This window comes from Cyprinus carpio, chromosome A7 (assembly GCF_018340385.1).
Source record: "Cyprinus carpio isolate SPL01 chromosome A7, ASM1834038v1, whole genome shotgun sequence".
Lineage (NCBI taxonomy): Eukaryota > Metazoa > Chordata > Actinopteri > Cypriniformes > Cyprinidae > Cyprinus > Cyprinus carpio.
This window is the reverse complement of record NC_056578.1, coordinates 21,370,901-21,396,974: the sequence shown is the minus strand read 5'-3', so window position 1 is coordinate 21,396,974 and position 26,074 is coordinate 21,370,901. Positions and strand designations below refer to the sequence as shown.

At 36.7% G+C, this 26,074-nt stretch overlaps 1 protein-coding gene across 14 annotated transcripts; it reads right to left on the bottom strand.

The window, feature by feature from the left end:
• Positions 1-626: 626 nt before the first annotated feature.
• LOC109060228 (AKT-interacting protein-like) lies at positions 627-23,702 on the bottom strand. Of its 14 annotated transcripts, none has more exons than XM_042760332.1 (10): positions 23,451-23,583; positions 18,426-18,550; positions 10,100-10,308; positions 9,720-9,784; positions 7,332-7,432; positions 5,924-6,012; positions 5,375-5,473; positions 3,442-3,549; positions 1,481-1,583; positions 627-1,310 (listed from the first exon to the last, which is right to left on the bottom strand). In XM_042760332.1, the coding sequence occupies exons 2-10, from the start codon at positions 18,486-18,488 to the stop codon at positions 1,203-1,205; spliced, it is 945 nt and encodes a 314-aa protein (XP_042616266.1). In that variant the 5' UTR covers positions 18,489-18,550; positions 23,451-23,583; the 3' UTR covers positions 627-1,202. The 14 variants fall into 14 exon arrangements, 13 of the variants coding, with proteins under 13 accessions (XP_042616266.1, XP_042616268.1, XP_042616267.1 ...); XM_042760334.1 differs by having other exon boundaries at positions 23,354-23,473; XM_042760333.1 differs by lacking the exon at positions 23,451-23,583 and adding an exon at positions 22,729-22,878.
• Positions 23,703-26,074: the final 2,372 nt, after the last annotated feature.

Below are 26,074 nucleotides of genomic sequence, written 5' to 3'. Positions count from 1 at the left end.
GACTTGTTTTATCAAGCACCAATTTATTTTTAGGTTCCACAGCAAATCTCTCTCTCCCTATATATATATATATATATATATGTGTGTGTGTATGTATATATAAACTGCAAATATCAAACACTGAAATTTGCTTTCACTAAACAAAATCTGACCAGCTTCATTGTTTATGAATTTATTTGGTTATAACAGTTTAAATAATAATAATAATAATAATAATAATAATAATAATAATAATAAAATCATTGTAAAACAGCGCAATTTCTAAAAATTAAACCATGGTAAATTTCTAGATAAATGAGTCATAGAGACCAATTATTTCATTGAACTGCTCCATTTACACATCAAACCCATTTCAGATCAAACCGTCAGGATACAATAAAAGTGAATTATAGTACTGAACAAGGATTAACTTAGGCTGAGGATACACGGGCAACTTTTTGAGCAATGTTGCCAGGCCGTCAACGGGCAACCAGGTGAGACACAGAGCCCACGACCGATCTGAAGTATCCAGATAGAAATGTGTTACCTATTCTCAATGGGAAAGTGCCCAAGCAACATTACACACACACACAAAAAAAAATGGCCAGTGTCTTAATGAAAAGTATTTTTCTTGCTCTGTATTTTACATAAAAACCATATCATACACAGGATTTTACACACACACACAAAAAAAAAAAAACAATCTCAACCCAAATACACCAAAACGCAAAAAACAAAAACAACCAAAAAAAAAAAAACCATGCGCTCTGTCCCAGTCTGCAAATGTATGTTTGAGATTAAAACTGATTAACCAAGTTTGTAGGGAAAGGAAAATAAAGGGAAAATGTATTAAATATCTCAAATTATTAGTGAGAAAACCAAGTTTGTCAGTTAGAAAAGAATGACCAGCACAAATAAGTGAGGTGGTTTGTTGTGCCTGCCTGAAAACATTAACATGTGCAAGTTACAGTACTGACAAGAACAATCTCAGTGTCGTCTGTGTGTTCAAACCTCAGCACTGAAATGAACGAGTGGGGTCTTTAGATCTATACTGGGAACATGGCTATAATTCTTAAGCCATTATAGCAGTTTTCTTTTAAAGAAGAGTGAGGGTTTTGCGAATTAAGATAAAGTTCATAGAACTGCATAAAATTCTATATATGTGGTTCGGCGGAGCCACAGCAGTGTAGCACCCCTCCTGGTGGACAGACAGCACTGAAGGTTCACGTCTGAAGGGGGATGTCCTCTTTGCTGAAAGGCTGAGTGGAACCAGGCTTCACCCAAGACAGCCCAGACACCAGCGGTCCTTTGTTATAATCCTCTGCCCACCGCTACAACAACAAAAGAACACCACTGGTCACAAGCACTGAGGGTGTAGTTAACATCCTCACAATAATGCACATTTTAGCCAACCCACAAGCATGTAGACTAGAAAGAGACAACAGGAAATATGAAAGGAAAAGAAAAGGTATCCATCTGATACCAAGAAGCCAGTTTTTACTTGGTTGTGGGGAGCAGTCAGGAGAGGGTCACTGTGCAAACGTTTATATGCAAACATCTTGTCTTTTGCCTCTTCATGCACCGCTGGATTCCACGGAGAGAAGCTGCAGAGAGAAAACAAACATCAGATGCGGAAAAACGAGCCGAAGTCCAGTCTGATGACTCAACGCGAACTTTTAACCCCACTGAACTAAAACTCCTGGTTTAATTTTCACAAATGAATCCAAGTTTAAAAAAAGTAATGCTACATTTACACAAAGGCTTCATGCACACATCCAATCTTTTGCCCATGACCGATTTTTGTCTTGCCTGTTTATTCACACAAACATGACTTGTATCCTAAATCTGTGTAAGCAGATGTACACGCTTGCACAAAAACTCACAGCTTCTTTTAAAACGCAAACTTTATATATAGGAACTGTGCACATTCAGGAGCATGCAATCTTGTTTTGACCCAATGCCCCATGAATATTATAAATAAAATATCTTTGAAAGCTAAATTTTAGTTTTCAGCAGTGAGGTGATAACATTAGATTTTTGGAAGTAAACTCACAGCTTGGCTAAATAGAGATGCTCCACAGACCACAGCTAATTCACAATCTCTTACTCAAATTCATTTAAATAAATTACTTCAGAATTATACATCTAACAACCCGCAGATGGATTTATTAGTGAAAACAACAGTTATTTTTATCTGTTCAGTCAGACTTTGTGCTACACATAAATGATAGCTTCAATTTGTCAATGCTGGCAAGTGAACATGGTGTAAGCAGGGTTAATTACATCTGTTGTGTGTTCAATGAGAGTTATATAAATAATTTTATGTACGACCATTCAAAAGACGAGAGTCAGCAGTTAGAATCTTTCAGTGGAATCCTTCTAGTCTGGGCGGGGATAAATGTAAACGCAGATATAGCACACAGCCCACAATATGAGAGGAGAGAAAAAAAAATAAATTAAAAAAAAATAAAATAATAAAAAATAACTTTCTCTTAGGGTAAATGCATCTCTCACACCTTTTTGGTGACTTGGATTTCGAACTTGGATGTAGATCAGATATAATAAGTATATGATTTAAAACCACATTTGTAAGTGGCTCAGAATGGATACAAAAAAAAAAAAAAAATAGATTGTTTGCAGTGTACAATGTGTCAGATGTGAGTTCAGATTTTTTTTTTTTGGTCCCAGTGTAATAAAGGCCGTTTCGCACTGAGCACGAAGTGAAAAATCTATTTTTCTCAATATATCTCCTTTTTATTTTTAATGTTTTATTTGTTAGGGACAGAGAAATATAAATATCATGCAATGAATTCGAAAATTTTACACCTTGCACTGAGAACAGTTTGAGCAAATAATGTTTTACAATATATAACCTTACAGTTTCCACTAGAAGCCGCTCTAGTGGATCTACTGCTTCCCTGCAATCTCTCGAAAAATGTACATAAGGGCATAGGAGTAAGACCATTTAAACAAACTTTTTCTATATGATTTTTTCCGACATTTAATAAATTTATCTACAATACGACTGATGTGAATCAAATTCATCACAACATTTATTTACATGATTATGTTGTAAACAAGACTTCACAACAAGAAGACAATCATCCACTCTCTTCTACGATACTCTTCTTCAGTGTTTGTTTACACTGGTTTTCGAAACCGCACCACCACTCTTGCCCTTTTGTGCAACAGCAGCAGCTCCGGGCACGTGATCTAAGCTTAAATTTAATTGGATGGACCTTTTTCGTCAAAGAGTGACCAAAAAAAAAAAGGGCCAAAAATTAAATAACGCTTTTTCGCACCATGAATGATTGCACCTGGTGTGAATAGCACCATAGGGATCTATTGTTTTGATTCAAAAGCATCATCCCACCAAATTTTCGTGTTCAGTGTTAAAAGGCCTTAAGAGATCACAACTGTGGAGGAAAATTCCACAATACAACATCTGAGTGCTGTACTTGCCTTATTGCAAAAGGGTCATCTATCTTGGGCTGATCAAACAGATGACTATTGCATAGCTTGACACTGTCTACCACTTTGCTTTTGAAGAGCTGGAAGTCTTTGTCATACCTGAACAGAAAGCATTTATATTAGAAAGCGAAAAACAGTAGAGTGTACAGGATTTCAAAACAAGCTCTTAACTACTGGAAGGCACAGCAAAGAGGAAATAAATGTGGGGGGGGTAAACAAGCTTTTATCTTGTTGTGTGAAGCAGAGACTGACACCGTGACACCGGAAGCGACAGTTTGTCGTGCCGCGCCGCAACAGCTTGAGGCGGTCTACACTGGACACAACAAAGCGACATTGCACATCATTAGAATTTTGTGTCAGTATGTCATAAATAGAACGAGGCATCAGCTATTCTCGGGGGTTTGTTGTGTCGTGCCGCATCACTGACTATAATGGGTTCTATAGTATTTTGTTTCGTCGCACCGTTCACATCTGGTGTAAACATAGTGTGAGGTTGGACAAAGCCTGTAAGCACTACATGACTTCAAATACACAGAAAGTCAAAAACCTCAGAATTAGGGCTGGGCGATATATCACATATTTTAAAGCAGCACAATAAGACAAATACAATAGAGATACAAATTAAACTCATTTTTCAGATACTGTAGGTTTTACTTAACATGTATACATTTATTTAACATCTTTTGTTGGTTAACATTAATGACAGATAGGTATTTAATTTGGAATGCTGTCCTTTTAAGACGGAAGGCATGCAATGAAATACTGACACACGTTCAGTTTTCACACACCTTTTCACATTCACTTAATCCATAACCTACTGTATTTACATGAGATACTCTACACGATAAACATTTGGACTGCTGTGTGTGTATTTGAGCACTGAGAACTGATCGCGCGCTGTATATGAGAACTGAGGAAGTGGAGCGCGCGAGAGAACACTTCTATCAGCACAATTAAACCTGCCTTCACTAACTTTAAGTTAATCAACAACGAATTGTGACTCCCGGGAAAAACGGGACGTCTGGTTACCTTATCCCTACCCCATCGGGTGCTGAGGCCATTGTTTCAGATCACTAGTTCGCGTTTTATTAGCCTATCCATCCACTGCAGCTGTTATACTGACTAGATATGCAAACGCACCTTATCCAATCACAATCCAATGACAGGGACGCACATTTTGAAGGACAATAGACTATAGGATGCATTTTGAATGTCCGGTAGTCCTCAAATAACATTATAGTCCAGTCTCGTCTAGTTAACGAAGACACGGCATAAATTTCCTAAATTTCGTCATCAGATATTATTTTTAGCTCGTCAACGTCTCATCTTAGTCACAGAAAAAAACAAATATTTTTCGTCGTCATCTTCGTTAACAAAATTAACACTAATAGACAGAGCCGTAGATCACTGACAAGCTACGCAATATCGCGTTCATTATCGCAGATGAATCACATTCGATAATGAACACGATATTGCGTAGCTTGTCAGTGAACTACGGCTCTGTCTATTAAATGCCGCTCCATTTGAAAGTAGGTGATGGCGATTTAGAGGTAATCAGGGAACCGGCTTTACTGACGAAATGCGCATGACAATCGCATGCGATATATCACCCAGCCCTACTCAGAATAACACAGACAATGCCTTAGCGCATGAGAGAGATATTGTGGTTAATTCATTCCACTGAAGCAAAAGCAACTTCAGTGGCTTTTATTTAGACACTTATTTAGTGAAAATAAATAAAAAATATATAAATATATATAAATACATATATAAATAAAAAAAAATAAATAAATAATATATATATATATATATATATATATATATATATATATATATATATATATATATATATATATATATATATATATATATATATATATATATATATATATATATACATACATACATACAATCTATTACTCACAGCACTACAGCCTCTGGGTTGAGCGGATCCATGGTGTTGATCTTATAGAAGATTGTGCGGGCGTACATAAGGACCTGCCAGATATGGTTGTGGTTTCGCCTGCAAATTTAGATAAATTTAAGTATAATCCAAAAAAAAAAACCATATTTTAGTACTGTCAATCGATTAAATAACCATCACAATTTTTTTCTATAATTTAGACTAATCACACCTAACATTAAAGTTCTCAAATATATTTTATACCGCAATAATTTCATATTTAAATTAATGCATAAACAAATACTTCTAGTCAAGAAAAAAAAAAAGAAACAACAGTTGTGAGTGGGGTGGCCTGCCCTAGTTCAACCCCTGTGTTAATTGTGTTGAATGTTTTTAACGTGTTAAACTGAAAAAATAAAAATAAAAATTCAAATCACATGCATTAATATTAATTTTGACAGCACTAAAATATTTCCAGAACAACCTTGAGCCCCTTCAAATTTAGATTCCAGGGAGGTAAAGTAAGACTTTTTTTTTTTTTTTTTTTTTTTTTTTTTTTTTTAAACAGACCTCCATTTGGTGAAAGCCCTTCTCACATCCAGCTCGCCAGAGACTGAGTCCACTAGTGGGTGGAACACCGGGGTGTCAAAAATGACCCTCTGAAAAAAACCATGCATAAACAACAAAAGAACAAATCAGCCCTTCTGATGACATGAGCATTGTGAAAATGATGTGTCCCATACCTTTTGAACAGTTGGTTTCCATAACTCACATTTGTTTAAGAGTTGAGCAAGTCTATTAGTCAACACACATTTCCATGTTTTCTTATTTTTAAACACATAAGTCAAGCAAGCAAGTAAAAAACTGTATGGTGTAAATAAAATGAACACACCTCTACTGACTTGATAATGATGTCAGTAATGTTCTGTTCCTAGACACACCCTGATGTCATCACATCATACAGTTACAGAATTGATGCCAGATGGAAAATTGAAATATTTGAATGAAACTTGTAAAGACTACAGCAAAGTCTGACTTTACTATGGCTAATTTAAGCAGCAGATTAGCCCAAGTGGTACTCACTGCAGAGTCAAATGACTTCAAGCTCCACCTCTCTGGACATCTAATGGGGTAAAGGGATAGAGGTGTGGCTAGGGTTAGTGTGTGGGTGTGGTTGGATATTCTAGCTCCACCTATTAGGCACAAATTACATTTGCTCCTCCTCGCTGGACATCTACCGAGGGGGAGCAAGATGTAAGCTCCACCCATTTGCTCTGCAGTGAGCAGCCTCTTGATTAGCCAGCAGAGGTGTAATTTATCATCAGCGTCTGTGTAGATTTTTTTTAAGAGACATTTACATGACAAACATAATACTGAATCACATTCTCACAGGCAGTAAATGTTCATATATAGTGTTATTTAAAATAAACAAAAATTTCAAGGTGTATAATGGAAGTATTTCCTCTATATCAGCTCCTTGATTTTAGATTGCACAAAAAAAAAAAAAAAAAAATTCCACTTTCACCACTTGTTTCGGCATCATAACTCCAATAACAGCTCTGGATCGAGGTGCAGTTCTCTCCATTTATCAATAAAATGTCAAGAACATGCATACACCCCTCTTGGTTTGATATTTTAAAACCACAAATATTAAAGTTTCCTATTCTCCAGCTTCATCATAAAATATAATGTTTAAGGTGCTATGCACAGACATTCTTTTCTACTTTGTTACTTTTCCTTGAAATTTTTTTATAGCAACCAACCATCACCATGTTAAACCTGGGCTCAAGTTTAATGGTCTAACATTTCAAACAGTTGTAATTCATGGTGTGTGTAGCTTCTACAATGACTGTAAAAGAGTATACAGAGGAAAAACCAGCAAACTAATGTGGGGAGCCATCACAGCGGGTCATAGATAGAATGAATACACATAGAAAATCATTATTCTTGATGTGTGGAAATTGTATATTATACTTACAGGACAGTCTCCATCTGGGAAGTTATCAGGAATGTAGACGGTGAACTTAAACACACCATCTTGGTACAAGCCATGTCGAATGAAAATCACACCAAACCACACTGCAATAGAGACAAGACATTGATGGATCGGGGCTCTAGAGTGCGACCAATTTGGTCACACGTGACCTAATTTGTCAATGGTGCGCTGCTTTTCAGGCCGAGCCCGACAGGCCCCGACCCCTTTTTTTTTTTTAAACGCCCCTCGAGCCGGGCTTCGGGATAATTTTCATGTCATAGTTCAGATGCGGGCCAGGCCTCCCGTCTGTTTTAGACTTCTCCTTACTTTTATATTTTAGACATTCATCAATTAGTGATGAAAAAAATAAAATAAAAAATTGCCGCGCTGGAGGAAACAACACGAGACCGTGCTACCGTGACTGTCAAGAGCGGCTCGACGGTGTTTATTGTCCCGCCAGCAGCAGCGCAGCTGAACAATTCTGCGTTCAAATACACGCAATAGGCTCAAGTTTGCTGCAAAGCACTGGCAAAAGTAATTACCATAAATGTGACAGGGGGAAATAGTAAGGAGATATTTGAATTATTTACTAATAAACAAGTTTTCTGAGTCTGTGTCGCAAGGATGAAGTTGCTGATCCTGACTCGTCATCTCATTAGACGCGGCTTTAGAGAGAATATATGATTATAATGAAAAAGTTTTTGTTTTTGATTTGTCTTATTTCATTAAGTAATCATTTAAAGCTTTTCTATAGATATATTTATCATGTCTGTGAGGCATGTTTTCACTGAGTTTCGGTTCATTTTTGTACTCCTGTTAAAGACGAGACACAGAAAGCGCATCGTGTTTGTTATCTTTTTTTTTTTTATAAAAGCACAACGTTTTGTTGATATTGTGAGTGCACACAAATAAAAGACCCTTTGCAGTTACGAATGATGTATTACTCTTACCTTTATGTGCAAAAATGATGGCATATCTACTGAAAAAAATGCAAGTGATCACGCTGGTGTCTCCATGTCCTGAAGCGTCTCCGCACAAACTATTGAATATAGCGCACATTTATCTGGGTCTAACGTTTAAACATTGTTATATGCTTGAACTTTTATATCTATAGATTTTGTTTTAGGCAAGTCGTGATGATTTGAGAAGGCTAAATTAATCAAACATAGGCTCACTATCCAACGCTGGCCGCTTGGTCGTTACTTAAAAAAAAACAAAAAAAAAAACTTATATTTAACAAAAAATGCTACAAACTTTTTTCTAAATTAACTTAAAAAAAAAAACTAAATTAAATATAATTCCTTTGCTATTACATACAAAACTGTACTACTGTAATAGCTGAGACAGTAGTATAAGCTGTTTATGGACTGTTTAGCTGTTCAAATCAGACACTTGAGCATCCCTTCATTCAGACACAGTGGAAGATCTGATAAGAATCAGTGTAGAGGGACCAAGTCTGGAAGATTTTGATGCTAGAGAGAGTGTGGCCAGCTGGTTTAGTCAAGGCCAAAGATCAAGAAGTCCAGTTGGCAATCCGAGGGGCATGTGGCTGCAATGGAGGATAGTCCATAAGACATTGAGCCATGAGATGTTCAGTTTGAAGCCCTTTAAAATACTTAATTTAGATTTTCTTTTATTTCATTTATCCTGAGATGTTTTAAGTTTAAATTTCAGCTCAGTGAAGCACTTTAAGCACCAACACTTTTTTAGTAAGTTACCTTTCTTGTAGAATTGTGCTTCAAATAAAGAACCTTATGTTGACCAGATTGTTAGTTAATCATTTACAAGTGAATATTGTCTATATGGACAGCGATTTAAAAAAAAAAAAAAAAGTGAACTTGTAAAACTGCGGTGTTAAATGCAATGTGGTCGAAAATTTGGGTGCACCTAACTTTTGTGCAACCAGTGCAAAAAGTTAGTCTAGAGCCCTGTGGATACTTAAGAGAAATTAGCAATATAGGAAATTAATTTAACTTCAGCTCAGTTATTGAACATTCATCATTTTATAATTTAAACTATTTGATGATGCAAAACAAGCACAATGATACTACACACAATGACTAATGCTGCGCTCTATTCAAAAGCAGGTGTGGGAGTTTTCTATATGTCTGACTTGCGACCATATTGATTTCTGTAGTCCGATGTTTGGTAGCTACATGAAAAGAAAAAAAGCCAATCCTTTCATTTTATTAATCATGCACATCTCCCTGAATGCCAACATATTCATGTGACATTGCAACCCCATGCTTACACATTCATAGAAGTTAACTGACTGCACATTGTTTCACTTTTCCAAATTATTTTGGAGTTTAATGGAATGCAGCATAAGAGCATTCTGTGTGAAAGCATCTGTGCCAGACAAAATAGAGTGGAAAAGGAAGACATGCTTACTTAGTGTTGATCTGTATGAAGGCTGAACATAAATGCCAGGGAGCCTCTGCTTGATCACCAATGTGCTGCAACAGACACATGGTCATAACTGTCCATTTGAAACATACACCTCAAAATATGCTGCATAAACTTAGGGTGCTGATGAGACAACTGCTGAATAACAAATGTGAGGCATATTATTTTTTAACTTGGTTATATAGTCATACAATTCTATTCAATCTCAGGTATGATGTGTTTTATAATCACAGCTTCATTTATTCAATATTACTTAAGACATTAAAATTGTTATTGCCCATAACCTGTGGAGGCCTGTGGAACCTGGTCTTCTGTACAGTTACCCATGAAAGCCAATAAATAAAAACAAACAGAGCATAACTCACAACTCAGCAAGCAGCGAGTACTCCAGGTAGAAAGGGCCATATGAGGCATGTGTGCCATTGGCAGACTCTGTAGAGGAGGCTGGCGAGGCGGCTTTAGTGATCGGGACGGCATTCTTTGGTATGGAGGGAAGCTGCTTTTTACCAAATGGAGGATGAGCTGGACTGGATCTCTGCTCCCCTGGACCACCCTGCTCCTCACCGTCAGATCTCTACACAAACAAATCACACTTGTTCAATGGTTATAAAATCCATTGAAGCCTTTTATTTGCAATAGTTCATAATATTGATAAATAGTTAGAAATAAATAGTTTAAATCATTTGAAATTTCCAGGGCCAAATCAATGACCATCTAATTCTCAACATGCCTTATACTGTCCAGTAGTGGTGTGACCATAAATCGATGTGCCGATTTAATCACAATATTTCCAGCTGCAAGACGTTATCGATACTCTGAGAGGAATAAGCTGAACTATTATTGTGATAAACTGTCATCCATACCTATTCATTTTAATAATTTTTATAATAATTCATTCGATTTTACATATGGCCTGAAAAAAAAAGTCATGTCTATTATTTTGGTTTGTGAAATCGGAGATTGCACTGCGCACACATACAAACATTCAGGAGGACACAAACTTGTTGTGAACCCTGCCCCATGACTTTTGTTAATAAAATAACTTCAGTACTGAATTGCTACATTACAGTCATCAGCGACGAGGGGGTAAAACCACTGTTTAACTAAACACGTTTGTAGAGAGACGCACAGACCCAGGTTCACACACACATACACACACTTCTCTCCCGATCGAATAATTAATTCAAGTAGCTAAATGTTATAATTAATTCAAATAAATGTGATCTTACCACATTATTTCATCTCTGTCTGATCTGAATACTGAGCTAACGAGCCATAACTCCACGTCAGTCTTGCCTTCACGTTGTGCATTAAAATGGTTTAAAGCCTTGTATTCGCTCTTTAGCAACAGTTTTTATGACAATATTTAAATGACACCATGGTCATTCTTGGTGTACCCAAAATAGTCCCACACTATCAACTTAAGTCATTTCTCTGGTGGAAATAAAGGATCGCTGTTTGGTTCCTCTGTCATAGTTAATCTAGTGTGTGTAGTAGCCTCCGTGTCTCTGATAAGCACAGCATTTCAAGCCAACTTAGAGTGCAACTTTGTTTTCGTTTTGCGCAAGTTGCAACTGTTCCGTTCTGTGCAACAAACACTCTATGTAGCGGCACCTTTACGATTAATTAACGGTGACATTTTAAAGCGCGGTTAATCGCTGCATCCCTACTCAGAATAGATTCTGAAATGTTCAGAATCGATTCAGAATCATTGAAGAAAGAATCGCAATGCATTGGAAAATCAATTTTTTTTCTCCCACCCCTACTGTCCAGCATCATTTCTTTAAAGAAAATGTACATTTTTAATACAGTAAATATTCTGGTAAATGAAACAAGCAGTACTTAAATGATTTTTTTTTAAACTGTACAACAGTAAGTTGCGAGAATCAAAGAATGTGAAAAATTGATATCCTACAACTGCAAAATATAGGCCTAAACGTTGAGTTTAAGTGTAATGTGAATGGAATTGAATTGGAAATTAATTGGAAAACCTTTTGCAATTTTTTCTTATACATTTTTTTGTTGCAGATTATGCCTTCATCCACCAATACATATCTAGCACTGTTAGACCCACTTACACTCTTACATTTTACCATATTTAATTTCATTATGCAGAATTTCAAAGTTTCTCCTTAAATCAGCAGAGAGAGACTATATTTCAGGAGACTGTGAAGGTAAAAATCAGACACCAGAAACTCATAAGCAGTAGAGGCTGGGGCCTGAGGCTTAAAGAAAGGAAAAACTAATACAGCAAACTGATTCAGCTATTCAGCACACAGCCTGTAATAAAGCCAACAACAACAAAATATAGCTGAATATCAGAATACAGTCAAATACAGTCTTAAAACAATTAACTAACAGCTAGTCCAAGAAGTGTCGATCATAAATCAAAAAGAGAGCAGTTGGGTCATGAGTCAGCATCTATGAAGAAACAGCTGAATTTAACGCCTTTATGACAGCTGTGATGCTATGCCGCACCCATGTCAGAACAACAATGTAATGGAGTTTACAACAAACAAACGGTAACTCCTTTTGCTGAGCCAAGTCAAAAGCACTAATTGACTGCAATTCTCAGATTTTAGCAAGAGTTTAAAACAAGTGTAATTCCAAAACAAATCAGAATTAAGAGACTAGCCTCCATCATTCTGTAAGAAAAAAGTCCTCCTCCAGTAGTAAAGCTTGTGACTTTAGAGAGGCTGATCTGTGCAAAATCACCTTTAAATCCTGAGCCTCCCTTGTGATTCCTTATTGCAGTCACCTGTTGTAAACATTACTCTGTGAACAGTCATTTAGACTTCAGGGGCCCGTTCTTTGTACGTCGCTTACTCAGTAAAATGGATTATTTGATTGTTGATGATTTGGCATGATTTTGGATTATTTGGTTTGGATTATTTGGATTATTTTATAAACTACAATTTAAATTCTCGCAATCTCACCATTTCGATCCAGGTTCAATGAGTCGATCATGGATCAAATCGATCCACTATGGCAAACAGCGAATATTTGTGCCGTTTAATGCATTTGAGACATTGTGTTTTCCTCTGTGCATAACTGACATGTCACAGGTATATTTTTCATCTGTAAATGTTAGAAAGTCATGCAAATCTATTTTGCTGCCAGGAGTGGGCGAGGCTTACGCGACTGAACGAGCGCTGCTGCGCGCTACACAGACTGAGCGCAATAGAATAATGGAGCAATAATTCTGAATAAAATATACATGCTGCTAAAATATTTGTTATTGGACATTAAATGTGACGCATGTAGAATTTCAATCCTACATACAAATTAATTTTTATCATAGCAGTAACTGTAAATCAAGTGTAAGCTGCTAATACAGCCCTACTATATTAAATGAGTTAATGGTGTTCCTCTTATCAGTTAAAATGTAGTCTGATTTCTATTTATGTTAATTTTTAATTCAGTGGTTTTAACTTAATTTAGATTTTTAAATGCTTTAACAAGCAATTTTTTGATGGTACTGTTTTACATTTTTGGCACAATACAATAAATGGTTGGTTGTAGCCAATTTTTTTTTTTTTTTTTTGGATTATTTAAGTTGCATTTTCGGTACATTTTTATTTTTGGACTAATAATAAAGTCAACTAGTAAACAGGATTAGATTGCATCTTTTTAAGTGAAACTGATATTTAAAATCTGTCCCAGCCACTGCTACTCCATTACAAGAGTACCCCAATGATCCGGGCACAATCATTTAAAATAATAATTAAATTAATTTGAAAATAATATTATAATGTTGTGTAATCTATAATACTATAGACACAGCCAGTTTTACTCATTGAAAGATTTATTAGTATTAAATAATAACTTTATAATTAGGGATGCACCGATCATGATTTTTCTTGGCGGATTCCGATACCGTTTTTTTACAAGCAAACTGGACTATTCCGATACCAACTTCCAATTTTTTTTTTTCTTTGAGCAACAAACAATAAAGAAGGAAAGTATGCATAAACAAGATGTTTATTTGGTATTTAATAGGCCAAACTGGCTTTTGGCTATTGAAAACAATAACCGTAACCATCTTAAATTAACGGCAGTAACTGCACAGTAAGTAGCCTACATTCAATACAATCATAGATGGTACAGACATCAGCATTTAGCTTTTGTTTTTGAATTGGGTTGAAACTACATTCTGATATGCTGATTTGCTGCTCAAGAAAGATTTGCTGCTCTTTGATGAATAGAAAGCTCAGCATTTCACATTTAAATTGATTAAAAGTGACAAAGACATTTATAACAAAATATTTCTATTTCACATAAATTTTGTTCTTCTGAACTTTCTATCAAAGAAACCTGAAAAAAAAAAATCTACTCAACTGTTTTCAACATAATAATAATAAATGTTTTTTGAACAGCAAATCAGCATATCAGAATGATTTCTGAAGGATCATGTGACACTGAAGACTGGAGTAATGATGCTGAAAATTCAACTTTGCATCACACAGGAATAAATTAGATTTTAAAACACATTCAAATAGAAAGCAGTTATTTTAAATTGTAAAAAAAAAAAAAAAAAAAAATCAAAATTATACTGTTTTTGCTGTACTTTGGATAAAATAAATGCAGGCTTGATGAGCAGAAGAGACTTCTTTAAGAAAAACATTACATATCTTTCGGGTTAAAAACTTTTGACTGGTAGTGTATATATAATAGATTTAATACCCCAAATGTTTAATATTAAAATGATGAAAAAGTTGTTAGAATCAATGATTCAACGACTCACTCATAAACCTACTTCACTTGTTTCATTACTGGAGGAATAAGCGTTTTTGAACGATTCTCTTGAATGAATAATTCATTCATTGACAAATAAATTTGTCACTTGTCGCCGCCTAGTGGCAAAACAATGCAATCGACACAAACGTTATTTGAAGCGCAGTTACTTTCAAAATGGGATTTGCTCTATTTTGATCGCTGTCATATAGACATCAATGTTTATATCTGAACTATAAACTTTACCCCAGTATTTCTGTGATAATATAAATGACTAAGACAGAAATAATACTGTGTAGCTGAAAAGACAGTTTGTGAAGATGTTTCTTAACCAAACATGGTATCTGCTCTCTCTGTGTCAGTGGCAGTGCGAACACAGATTTGAATGATCCAGTAAGACTTTGTCAAAGGTTTAACAGACTCGGGAATCGTTGTCATTTAGAAATGAGATCGAGAGGGTGTCTGAATCAAGATCGTGATCTTTTAATGATTAATCGTGCAGCTCTAATATAAATAATTGGGAATCATGTAATATATGATTTAAAAAAAAAAAAAAAAAAAAGTGCACATTTCATGGTGCTTTCTTGCCACCAGCCAATCGCTGCATTGTTGATCATGGTTTCAAGTATTGATAAACTTGCCCTTTACGTTGAACACGAGAACACGCAGTAATCTTATACAACTTAATCCAGATATTTTAATCAAATCCGCAAATTTTTTTGAAGAACCAAAATAGCAAGAGATCAGTTATCACGCTTAGAAGATCTGACATCTTTCAAATCAACTCAGATGTATTAAGCGAGGTACGAAGAACGGACCTCGGGTAAAAGGACACTGGGATGTTTATATATGCTAGCAATGTCAGACAGCATCTCACAATTTAAAAGAATTATGCCAACTAAGTTCATACATTTGCATCACAAGTAGAGGTCGACCGATGTATCGGTTTTGCCGATTAATCGGCATTAATAGTTGAATGCTGGAACAATCTGTTATCGGGAAATCACCATGCCGATAGTTTTCCGGGTTGAGTCCATTGTTGGAGCGGCTGAGAAGGGTCTGTTTTAGAGCTTAGATCGGGCCCAACAAATCAAGCCCGACCCTACCCGAGCCCGAGCACGTTGTGTCCGAGCCCGGCCCGGCCCGACACGTTCACTGTAATTATGAGCCCGAGCCCGATATAAACCCGACCATTTTTAATATGTGGGCCGTTATAACCAGGGGCGGCGCCATGTTTTTTTTAACGCAGGTGCTGCTGTGCTAGATCATTTAGGCTACAGGGGGGGGAGCTGCGCAGTTATATATATATAATATAAATACTATTAATAAATGAGCAAAAATTGGCCACTCAATATTAAATATTAAATTATTTTAATTATCATAATTAAAGTTTTAATTTTATTAAATTGAACAAGCACAACATTCAGCATTCAATTAAATATTCTTAAAGATTAATTATTATTAATAATGTTACTTCAACATATTGTTATTTCAACATAATATGTGTGTGAGCAACAAGCAAGATGTGCATTTGTAAATTCGGTGAGTTTTAAATGTGTATGTGTGACCGTGGCGCGCCGGCGCCTCCATGTCATTATTATATTGTCTGCTATATTGCTTTTTATGTATTAAATCCGGGCAATTGGTTGATGAAAAATGTATTAAAATTAAGATACAATTTATACTAAACGAAATTCACCTTAAAGAAAATCTTTCTTCAAAACAAAACTTAAACTTGAAACTAAATGTGCTTATTTAATGGTTAAAACACGTATGCTACTACAGACTCTTTTTGTACAAATTGCAGCACATTCATTTAATTCTGAATTTTGCACATGTAAGTTGAAAGGCATTTTTTGTGCATAGTAACATATCTGTAACATTTATCAAGTTCATAATTGTGCGTGCATTTTTTAACAATCAAAAAAATGAATAATAATACAATAAAGAAGCATGTAAACTGCGTTGTTTGTTTATTCAGATATAACTGAATGGATCGTAAATGAATCTGAAATTCCGAATGAAGAAACGTAAAAAAATAAAAATAAAAAGATAAACAGTGAACAATGATGAACACAGAAAAAGATGGCCTAAGACCGGTTCTTTTTTTTTTTTTTTTTTTTTTTTTTTTGCTGTCATAGGCAAGCAGCGTGCCGCATTTTATGCACGAGACAAAGCCAACACATATGTTGTCACTCCCCACGACTAGTTTAAAATGTTTCCATACCTCCCGATTTTCCTCCAAACTTGCTCAAAGTTAATTCTCCTGTTTTAATTTTTTTTCTTTGATTCTTCAAGCTCCATGTGGCACTTAAGCTACTGAATAGTACAGCACGCACAGCAGGTGTGATGCGTCACGCGTGCGAGACTGCGAATGCGAGTGGACGAGACGCTGCGCATGACACGTGATGTGCTTTATCAAGGGCCCGACCCGACCCGGCCCGAGGACGGTTGCGGGAAATATCGGCCGGGTCGGGTCGAGTCCGGGCTCGGGCTCGGGCAGAGAATCTAAGCTCTAGTCTGTTTTCATTATACAGTGCGAGAGCGGCCTCTAGTGGTTGAAATCACTAACAGCACGTGCTATTTGTTTAGACACTTGATGCTGTAAGCTGAACAGAGCAAGAAACTTCAGACCCGGATTTAAATGCAGCTGACAGAAAATCTTGCAGTGTCACAGAGCGCCATTCACATAGTTTTCCATTAAATTACATTCGCCCCGAATCATTGTTAATGTACATAATGAATTGTATATTGAGCATTTTCATCGAAACGTTTGTCTTTCTGTGGCTCTAATAAAGTCGGTATGCTTCATTTATAGAGCTATAATATAGATCACTCTTTCCGTTTGCTCCGTTTTTTTAAACACTGAACTTCAAACTTATCTATGCCTCAATGTTCATTCTTGAAGTAAACTTGTGTCTGTTTGGTGAATAAATAAACCGTTTTAGATCGCTGTTCGAGCTGAACGTGACACGTCCGGAGTGTGTGTGATACCGGTGAGTTCTCCTAGACTCAGCGCTGCTCTTTTATTTTGATTAGATAATCATTAAGTGTTCAAGAATAGAAGCAGTTAAAGTGTGAGAGTATACATTGTGCTGGTATAATTGTAGTGCCCTGTGATTTCCGTGACTTGGAAAACGCAGACAGAATTGCGGAATCCAGTCATAAAAACAGAATTCACAGTTTAACGTGGAATGTCACGGAATTGGTCAAATTTTGAATGAATCAATCAAAAGTAGGTCATTACACAAATCAAATCGCGATATGGACTAGTATCTGTTACTATTAAGCCGCAAAAGTCTATTTAAATATGAATCCTGCATGTCCTGCGTGACTCTAATAAATGGCGCAGATGCAAGGTTTCATTTATACTGAACCACGTGTGATCCTAGCGGTGATTTCAAAAAAAAAAAAAAAAAAAGTGTTTCATGCCTTCATTTGATAACCAGAAATATTTTAATACACAACAGATTTTTTGAGGGGAAAAAGAAAATCATAAGGCTTCTTTAAGAAAAAAAATGAATAAATTAAGTTGTTTTATGGATTCAAATAATTAGACATGCTAAAACACAGAATTTGGGATTGTGTGGTAATTTCAACATTTACTATTATTACTTTTTTATTATTACTACTACTAGTATTATGATTCAGTACTGTTTTTTTTTTTATTTTAAATAAAGCACTATTTTAGTTTTTGTTCAGTATTAACCATTTTAAAAACTATCGGTTAATTAATCGGTATCGGCCAGTGTAGTCCAACCTAGCTATCGGTATTGGCAAAATCCACTATTGGTCTACCTCTTATCACAATTAATAAGTATTGCTTTTACAGAAGAAACTCTGAGAAATCTTTTGTCAATCTCTGCACACTCACAAGCCGAACCACAAGCTAGTTTAATAGGCCGGAAATAAAGGATAGGATCAAGAGAGGTCAAATGTGTTCATGAGAAGACATACTGGTGGACTGCCATAATTCACCTTACGACCAGCGTTTGTCGACATGCTCCAAAATGTGTTCATAACTCATTGAGCTCTGGATGGGTGTATGCTTGTTCACTTTTTGGTGGCATCCGAAGAATTCGCTGTGAGAGAAAGAGAATGAGAGAAAGAAAAAGTGCCGATGAGAGCCTGGACATTTGGAAAACACAATAGGCAACCTGATGCTTTATGGCAACTGGTGGCAATCCAATCCCTACGAACCATGTTGTTGTTGGCGCTAGTGAGAATTTAAGTGACCTACAGTCTAATATAGAAGTTTTCAATATTTAGATGACAGATCCCAAATACTATTATCCTGAGAGACCCCCACTCTAAAACTTAAAAGGCAGCTATGCATTTGTATATATAAAGATCTAATTTATACTGAATCAACATTACGAATGTGTAAAATATTATTTGCAAAATATTTAGTTTCTATTAGGTTACATACTCCCTTTTGTTTTCTTTTTTACTTTATTTTTTAGTAATTGTATTTACTTTTTTTTTTTTTTTTTTTTTTAAGACTTCTCAAAAGTTTTTAATGGACCCCAAAACCTCTTATCTACGTTCATGGCCAAAAGTTTTGGCAGTGACACATTCTGTTTTGCAAAGTTTGCAGCTTTGGCTGTTGTGGTTCATTCATTCACATTGTTTCTAGATTATAGTGTAGAGTGATCAGATGCATTTTAACTAATCATACATACACACACACACACACACACACACACACACACACACACACACACACACACACACACACACACATACATACACTGTTTTTTGATCCTGACACAAAATGACCAGCTAACATTCATTGACTAATCATATCAGCAGCAAATGTGAACGTGTAAATGAGTACTAGTCATGTGAAATCACTATCATTACTAAAATGATTGTAAGAGCAGACTGATTGCTATAAAAGGGGGGAAGAAGTGCTTCCAAACATTGTGTTCTTGTTAGCAATAGTTACCTCCAAAGAAACACATGCAGCTATCATCGCTTTGCATCCAAATAGCCTCACATCCAAGAAAATTACTACAAAGAATATTTCACCTGAAAGAGCCATTTACGGATCATCAAGAGCTTCAAGGAGAGAGGTTTGACTGGAGTGAAGTATTCTTCAGGACGTCCCAGAGTATCCAGCAAGCACCAGGACAGTCTCCTCCTAAGGAGCCAGCTACAGAATCGTGTCACCACCAGTGCAGCGCTTGCTCAGGAACGGCAGCAGGTTGGTGTGAGATCATCTGCACACACAGTGAGGCCAAGACTTTTGGACAATGACCTGGTGTCAAAGAAGACACTTCTCCAAATAAAAAATATCAAAGACAGCCTGAAATTCTGCAGGAAGTACAAGGATTGGACAGCAGAAGACTGGTGCAAAGTTATTTTCTCTTAAGCTCCCTTCCAAATGTTTGGGACATCTGGAAAATCGATTGTTCGGAGAAGAAAAGGTGAACGCTACCTAAGTCCTGTGTTGTGCCAACAGTGAAGCATCCTGAGATCATCCATGTGTGGGTTTGCTTTTCAACCAAGAGAGTGGGCTCTCTCATAATTCTGCCCAAAACTCTGTCAGGAATAAAGAACGGCATCAAAATGTCCTGCAAGAGTGACTTCTTCCAATGATCCATGAGCAGTTTGGTGATGATCCGTGCATTTTCCAGCATGATGGAGCACCATGTCACAAAGCAAGAGTGACAAAGAAGTGGCTCGAAGATCATTACATTTGAAATTCTGGATCCGTGGCCAGACAACTCCCCGGATCTCAATCCCAGAGAGAACCTGTGGTCAGTCCTCAAAAGGCGAGTGGAGAAGCAGAAGCCCACAATTTGTGATCAACTGCGAGAACTAATAAGGCAAGAATGGATCACCATCAGTCAGGATTTGGCTCAGAAGCTAATATCCAGCATGCTAGTGCGAACTGCAGAGGTTATGAAGAACAAGGGTCAACTCACTGTATATTGTTTTTTTTTTTTTTTTTTTTTTTTTTTAGTCAATAAAAACCTTTAAAACTTATGCTTATCATTGTTTTTCAGTGTACCATAGAAACATGTGGAAAAATAATCCACAAATACTGAAGGAGCAAACTTTGCAAAACACAATGTCACTGCCAAAACTTTTGGCCATGCAAGGCTCCAGACTAACATTTGAGAGCAGTGGCACCAGCGCCACCAAGTTCTACAGATGGTGGCGCCAGGAGCAGATTTGGTAGCGCTGGGGGTGGTGCATGGGGGTATTCAAAATAAAGATAACTTAATCATAAAATTACTATTGTTTTGCATTAATAAGTGCAGTTAATAACATTTCACGCTCATTTCTTGTTTATTGTTTATACAGATTTGACAGTAAAGCACTAAGCTTGAGTTAAGATGCATACAAAATTTATTTTTATTAACAACAGTGACAGGTGTAAAATCTACTTTTTATATACAGAATATTTATTATATGTACCATTATTCATTTAGCATATGGAACGGACCAAGTTCAGTGATTATCTGTGATTTAGTAGCAAATTGAAGAAAAGTTTTACTTCATACACACAAAAAAAAAATAAGTGTAAAATTCTGACAAAATCTGATTTCTTGATGATTTCATATAATAGTGATTTTATAATTTCAAAATATAGAGAAAAAGTATAAATGAATGACTATTAAGCCAATAAGTGCTCCTCTGCTGCTGTCTACTAGTTATAATTGTGATTTGATGTATTGTTTTTAATTTTACATAAGTGTTTATTTACCACAAAGTATATTTTGTTCATCCCATTAAAAATAACATTCAAACTGGATCATTTTAGAGCTTTAAAGTGCTGGAAACAGTTGTGTGAAATGCTTGAAAGTCACTGAAAAGTGCTTGATTTTCTCTCTCAAAGGGTTGTACAAACCCTGAAATGAATAAATGTAATACATTCGACTATTTCTACCACAACACCATGGCTACAGTTAACGTTACCGCTTCTGGTTTCCTGACGCATGTCAGCGCTGTTTATAACAGATTTCCGTGCAGAATTTGAAACTTTAAATAACTTCTCAGTAAATCTCGCAGCAACCTTATCATTGTGCGGCGAATTCAAACACTTCTTACTGGATCTCGCAGCACTGTTGCCTCCGTGCAGTAACAGTGTCGCGAAATCACTTTTGGCTCCCGGGTAAAGCTGTTCCGAGTTGGGACAAGTTTGTTTGTGTCGCAATCCCATCTGAGAAACGGGCTGTTGTATTTTAGAGTTATCAAACGGCAAACGAAACGAAAGCGAAGCAGAACCGCGCTGCGCACCTGAAACTTTAGCGCGGTTTAGTTTCGTTTGGCAGAAGTGGCAGCGCTTATGAGTTGGGCAATGCACAAAAATTAGTCGCACCGGCAGAAATAATGGTCGCAAAATACTTTTTTTTTTACATATATTAACCTAGGGTCGAATAATTCTCCATATAGCTCATATAAAAATTTAACCAGGGTGAGGGAAAATACAGTGGTAATATTATACAGTGACAGATGTCAACGCCTGAGACACTGGACGAACCGCCACAACTAGAAACAAAAGCTCGGACTCCTCGTAAAACAAATATATTGCCTTAATTTCTACCTGACACCCACTGCAGGCAGCTTTGTTTGGTGACAGGCAAACTTTAGCCTTTAATGAAGTGTTCTCTAAGAGAAAACAGATTTTAAAACAGAGTTTGCGTTACTGTTACGGTAACGTTATTTGTGATTGGAATAACGTTAGACTAACGTTAGCCTTTATTGACCAAAACCTCCATAACTAACGGGGTTCCACTTACCTGAGTCAAATAACATCACCTGGCTGAAGACATGTTACACGGTAACTTGTCCAAATGTGAAATGGATTGATTTAGACACTTTTCATAGACCACCGTCGACCGTGTTTTCCGAAAAAAACTCATAAATACCGAACACGCCTCTAACTACCTTGACAGGAAAAGGCGGGACATAAACACTAGTGATATACGGTGATTGGCTCTCATTGTGAGTGACAAGCCCTTCACCCTAACAAACGTACGATACAGCAATCCACAAGTTTAAACGTCTCCAGGTTAATGTTTAGACAGCAGATATTTGGCACATACCGATCTTTTTAGATGGTTAATAGTGTGGGAATGACATCAGCCGCAAAGTGTACAGCGAAAATGGTTTTAAGTCGACCGACAAAAGACTTGCTTGAGCTTTTTAACGAGTTTTGGATTTGATCTTACAGTACGATATACATGAGCATATCTACGTTAAACGTTAATAAACATTTATAAATTAGAAAGGACTTTAAGAAACTTACCGTGCTAAACTCAGGACATTTCACACGGTTTTTAAACATGTATCCTCCCTCCCCGTTGACGCACTGTACGGAATGAGCTCGCGGTCTGTCATTGGCGTACAGAGACGCACCGTACAATCTATTGGTGCATTTCCCTGTAAATCGCGTCAAACCAAGGTAGTAAGTTCGGATTGGTCCTTTAAATCACGCTTTTATGTGAATTAATTAAACGGATTCATTGGTAGATTTATTTATACATAATAAGAGGTCAGTTTATTACGAGCTTCAGTGTGCCTTTTTTAAGTCATTGCTTTATTTTAAAACAAATCACTTCTTATAAAAACAGGAATGTTATACGTTTCTTATATATATATATATATATATATATATATATATATATATATATATATATATTATTTATTTATATATATTAGTCTTTATAAAACCAAAATCTAGAATATTCTGAGCTATTACAACGTTTGCGGTATAAATAGTGTAACTTGTCAATTATCTTCATGTACTAAAATAAGAAAACTTCCTCATTTTTAATCATAAGAAATGTTTGGAGATATAGGCTAACTTATGACGCATCCTTGAACTTTCACTTGCACGTGCCCAGCTTTCTAGAATAAAGTTATGTACATACATTTTCCGCGTACACCGGCATTGGCAAGTGGATTGACTGATTTTGCAATGTCCCCTTTAAGACAACAGAGGGAGTCAAATACTAGGTATCAGAGTACCTCAACCATCTCCCCAACTGACTGCCTTCAGGGGTGCCCAATCCTGCTTCTGAAGATCTACTGTCCTGCAAAGTTCAGCTCCAACCCTGATCAAACACAAACGAACCAGCTAATTAAGATCTTCAGGAGCATTTGATACAGGTGTGTTGAATCAGGGTTGGCTCTGAACTTTGCAGATAGATAGATCTCCAGGAACAGGATTGAGCACTAATTCATGAAAGTAATTCCTACCTCATAAACCATTGGTCTCAAACTCAATTCCTGGAGGGCCACAGCTCTGCACAGTTTAGCTCCAACCAGCTCCAAATCACACCTGATCCAGCTAAATCTTCATGATTACTAGAAGCTTTCAAGCAGGTGTGATTTGGAGCTGGTTGGAGCTAAACTCTGCAGAGCTGTGGCCCTCCAGGAATTGAGTTTGAGACCACTGTCATAAACAGTTAAATGTTCCCCACTTTATGCAATAAAAATGTGCAATAACCTTATATTTATTTGTTACCACTTTCATATAGTAGATTCCTGCATCTCACTCTATTCCAGGGGTTTCCAACCCTGCTCCTGGAAAGCTATTGTCCTGCAGATTTCAGCTCCAACCCCAATCAAACACACCTGAATCAGCTAATCAAGGTGTTTAGGGCTGCTTGATAAATACAGACAGGTGTGTTGGAGCAGGGTTGGAGCTGAAGTCTGCAGAATGGTAGCTCTTCAGGAGCAGGGTTGGCGCTTCCTGCTCCGTTCCATTTTATCATCTATAGCAGGGGTGCCCAACCCTGCTTCTGGCGATCGACTGTCCTGCATTGTTTAGCTTCAACCCTAATCAAACACACCTGCCTTTAATTTAAGTGAGCCTGAAGACCTTAATTAGTTGCTTCAGGTGTGTTTGATTAGGGTTGGAGCTGAACTTTGCAGGACAGTCGATCGCCAGGAGCAGGGTTGGGCACCCCTGATCTATAGCATAACTGTTCATGCAATTTATTTTTCAATATTTGTCTATTTATATTCACATGTGTTTTATTTTATTTTTATTTTTGTCTGTGTGTTGCTGTTGTTGTCTCTGTGTACTGGAAGCTTATATCACTGAAACAAATTTCTTGTATATGCAAGCAATAAAGCTCTTTCTGATTCCGATTCAATCCTCTCTAAATAGGTGGATAGGCCAGGGTTCCTCAAATCTTTCCCTGGAGGGGCAATCATCCCCGCAGAGTTCAGCTTCAATCCTAATCAAACACACCTGAGCAAGCTCCTCAGGGTTCCCAGGATCCAGAGAAAATCACAGGTAAGTGAGTTTGATCAGGGTTTAGGCTAAACTCTGCAGGCAGTGACCCTCCAGGACTGGATTTGAGGAACACTGGCATAGGCTTTTGCTTTGGAAACCAGTAGTGTCATTCTCAAGACTGTCAATGATGATGTCATTACACGGTCACAATAGTAGATTACATATAGACAGTTTTATGGTGGCCCTAGCTACAGTAGCTTTCCTGCTGACTTCTGGAGTAATTGCACGGTAAAATTTATCACCTGATGTTTGATCGATTGATTGATTTTCTTGAGTTGTATGCCTAATAATAATTTATAAGGAACATGGAGGGAAAGAAAAAACTAATTTACTGCTTCACTGATTTACCTAATTGAAGAAAATTACATTGTCCAGGGCTGAAAATGGAAGCTAATTATTGACTTAATTATTGTTTAGTTATCTGATTCCATTTAGTTTTTCAAAACAGTCCGCTAATAAAATAATTGGCCTGTGGTTTCTTGATGCAGCCAGTAAACAAAGCAAGGTCACTGACTCATTGACAGAATGAATTTGACTGGACTCCAGTGGCATTTCCAAAATGTAAATGTTGGACATGAGAAAGGTGATTGTACTCTGCCTCAAATGCAAATACTCTCTGGCTTATCTAACCTGGATATGTTAATAATGGTTCCAGCATAGAAAGTTATTGTTTGCTTTGTTCAGCAAATAAAATATGGCACCTGCAGTCTGGTTTCAACCTGATCTTTTTATGTCATCCTGATGTTGTGTAAAAACATGTCAATGCTCAATGTTCTGCTTTGAAACAGTGATAGCAATGTTTGTGTATATTTTTCTGTAGGCAACAGTGGTACTGTCTCTTAGGGGTTTGTAATGTATGAGTTCACCTAATGAGGTCTGCGGCTTAAGCAGGAAGGTTTAATAATGATAAATGGATTTCCAGCAGGCTTTCAGAAGGTTTTCCTGCCTTAGACCACTGTTTGAAGTTAAAAAGCAACACTAATGGCCAGCTGGGTTGTTGTTTTGTACTTTATTGTTAGTATTGATGAATGTAGCAAACACTCAGAAGGCCATTGTGTTCGAAACTGCAGATTAAAAATATCCTGTGCTCATCCTCTCCATCACTCTGTGTCTCCTCTGAGACACTAAGGGCCTGCTTATTCTGATCTGCAATTTGGTTTAAATGACAGTTAAAAATTGCAATTGGCAGCCCCCCAGTGAAATATGCCACGACAGCAAAAGCCATAAAGCAGGCAGAACGAATGACTTCATGTCTGGATAATAAGTAATAACAATGTTAGTTTGAATAAGAAAAGCCAGAGCTGGGTTCAGATGCAATATTCATTGTTGGAATATGCACGACTGGGGA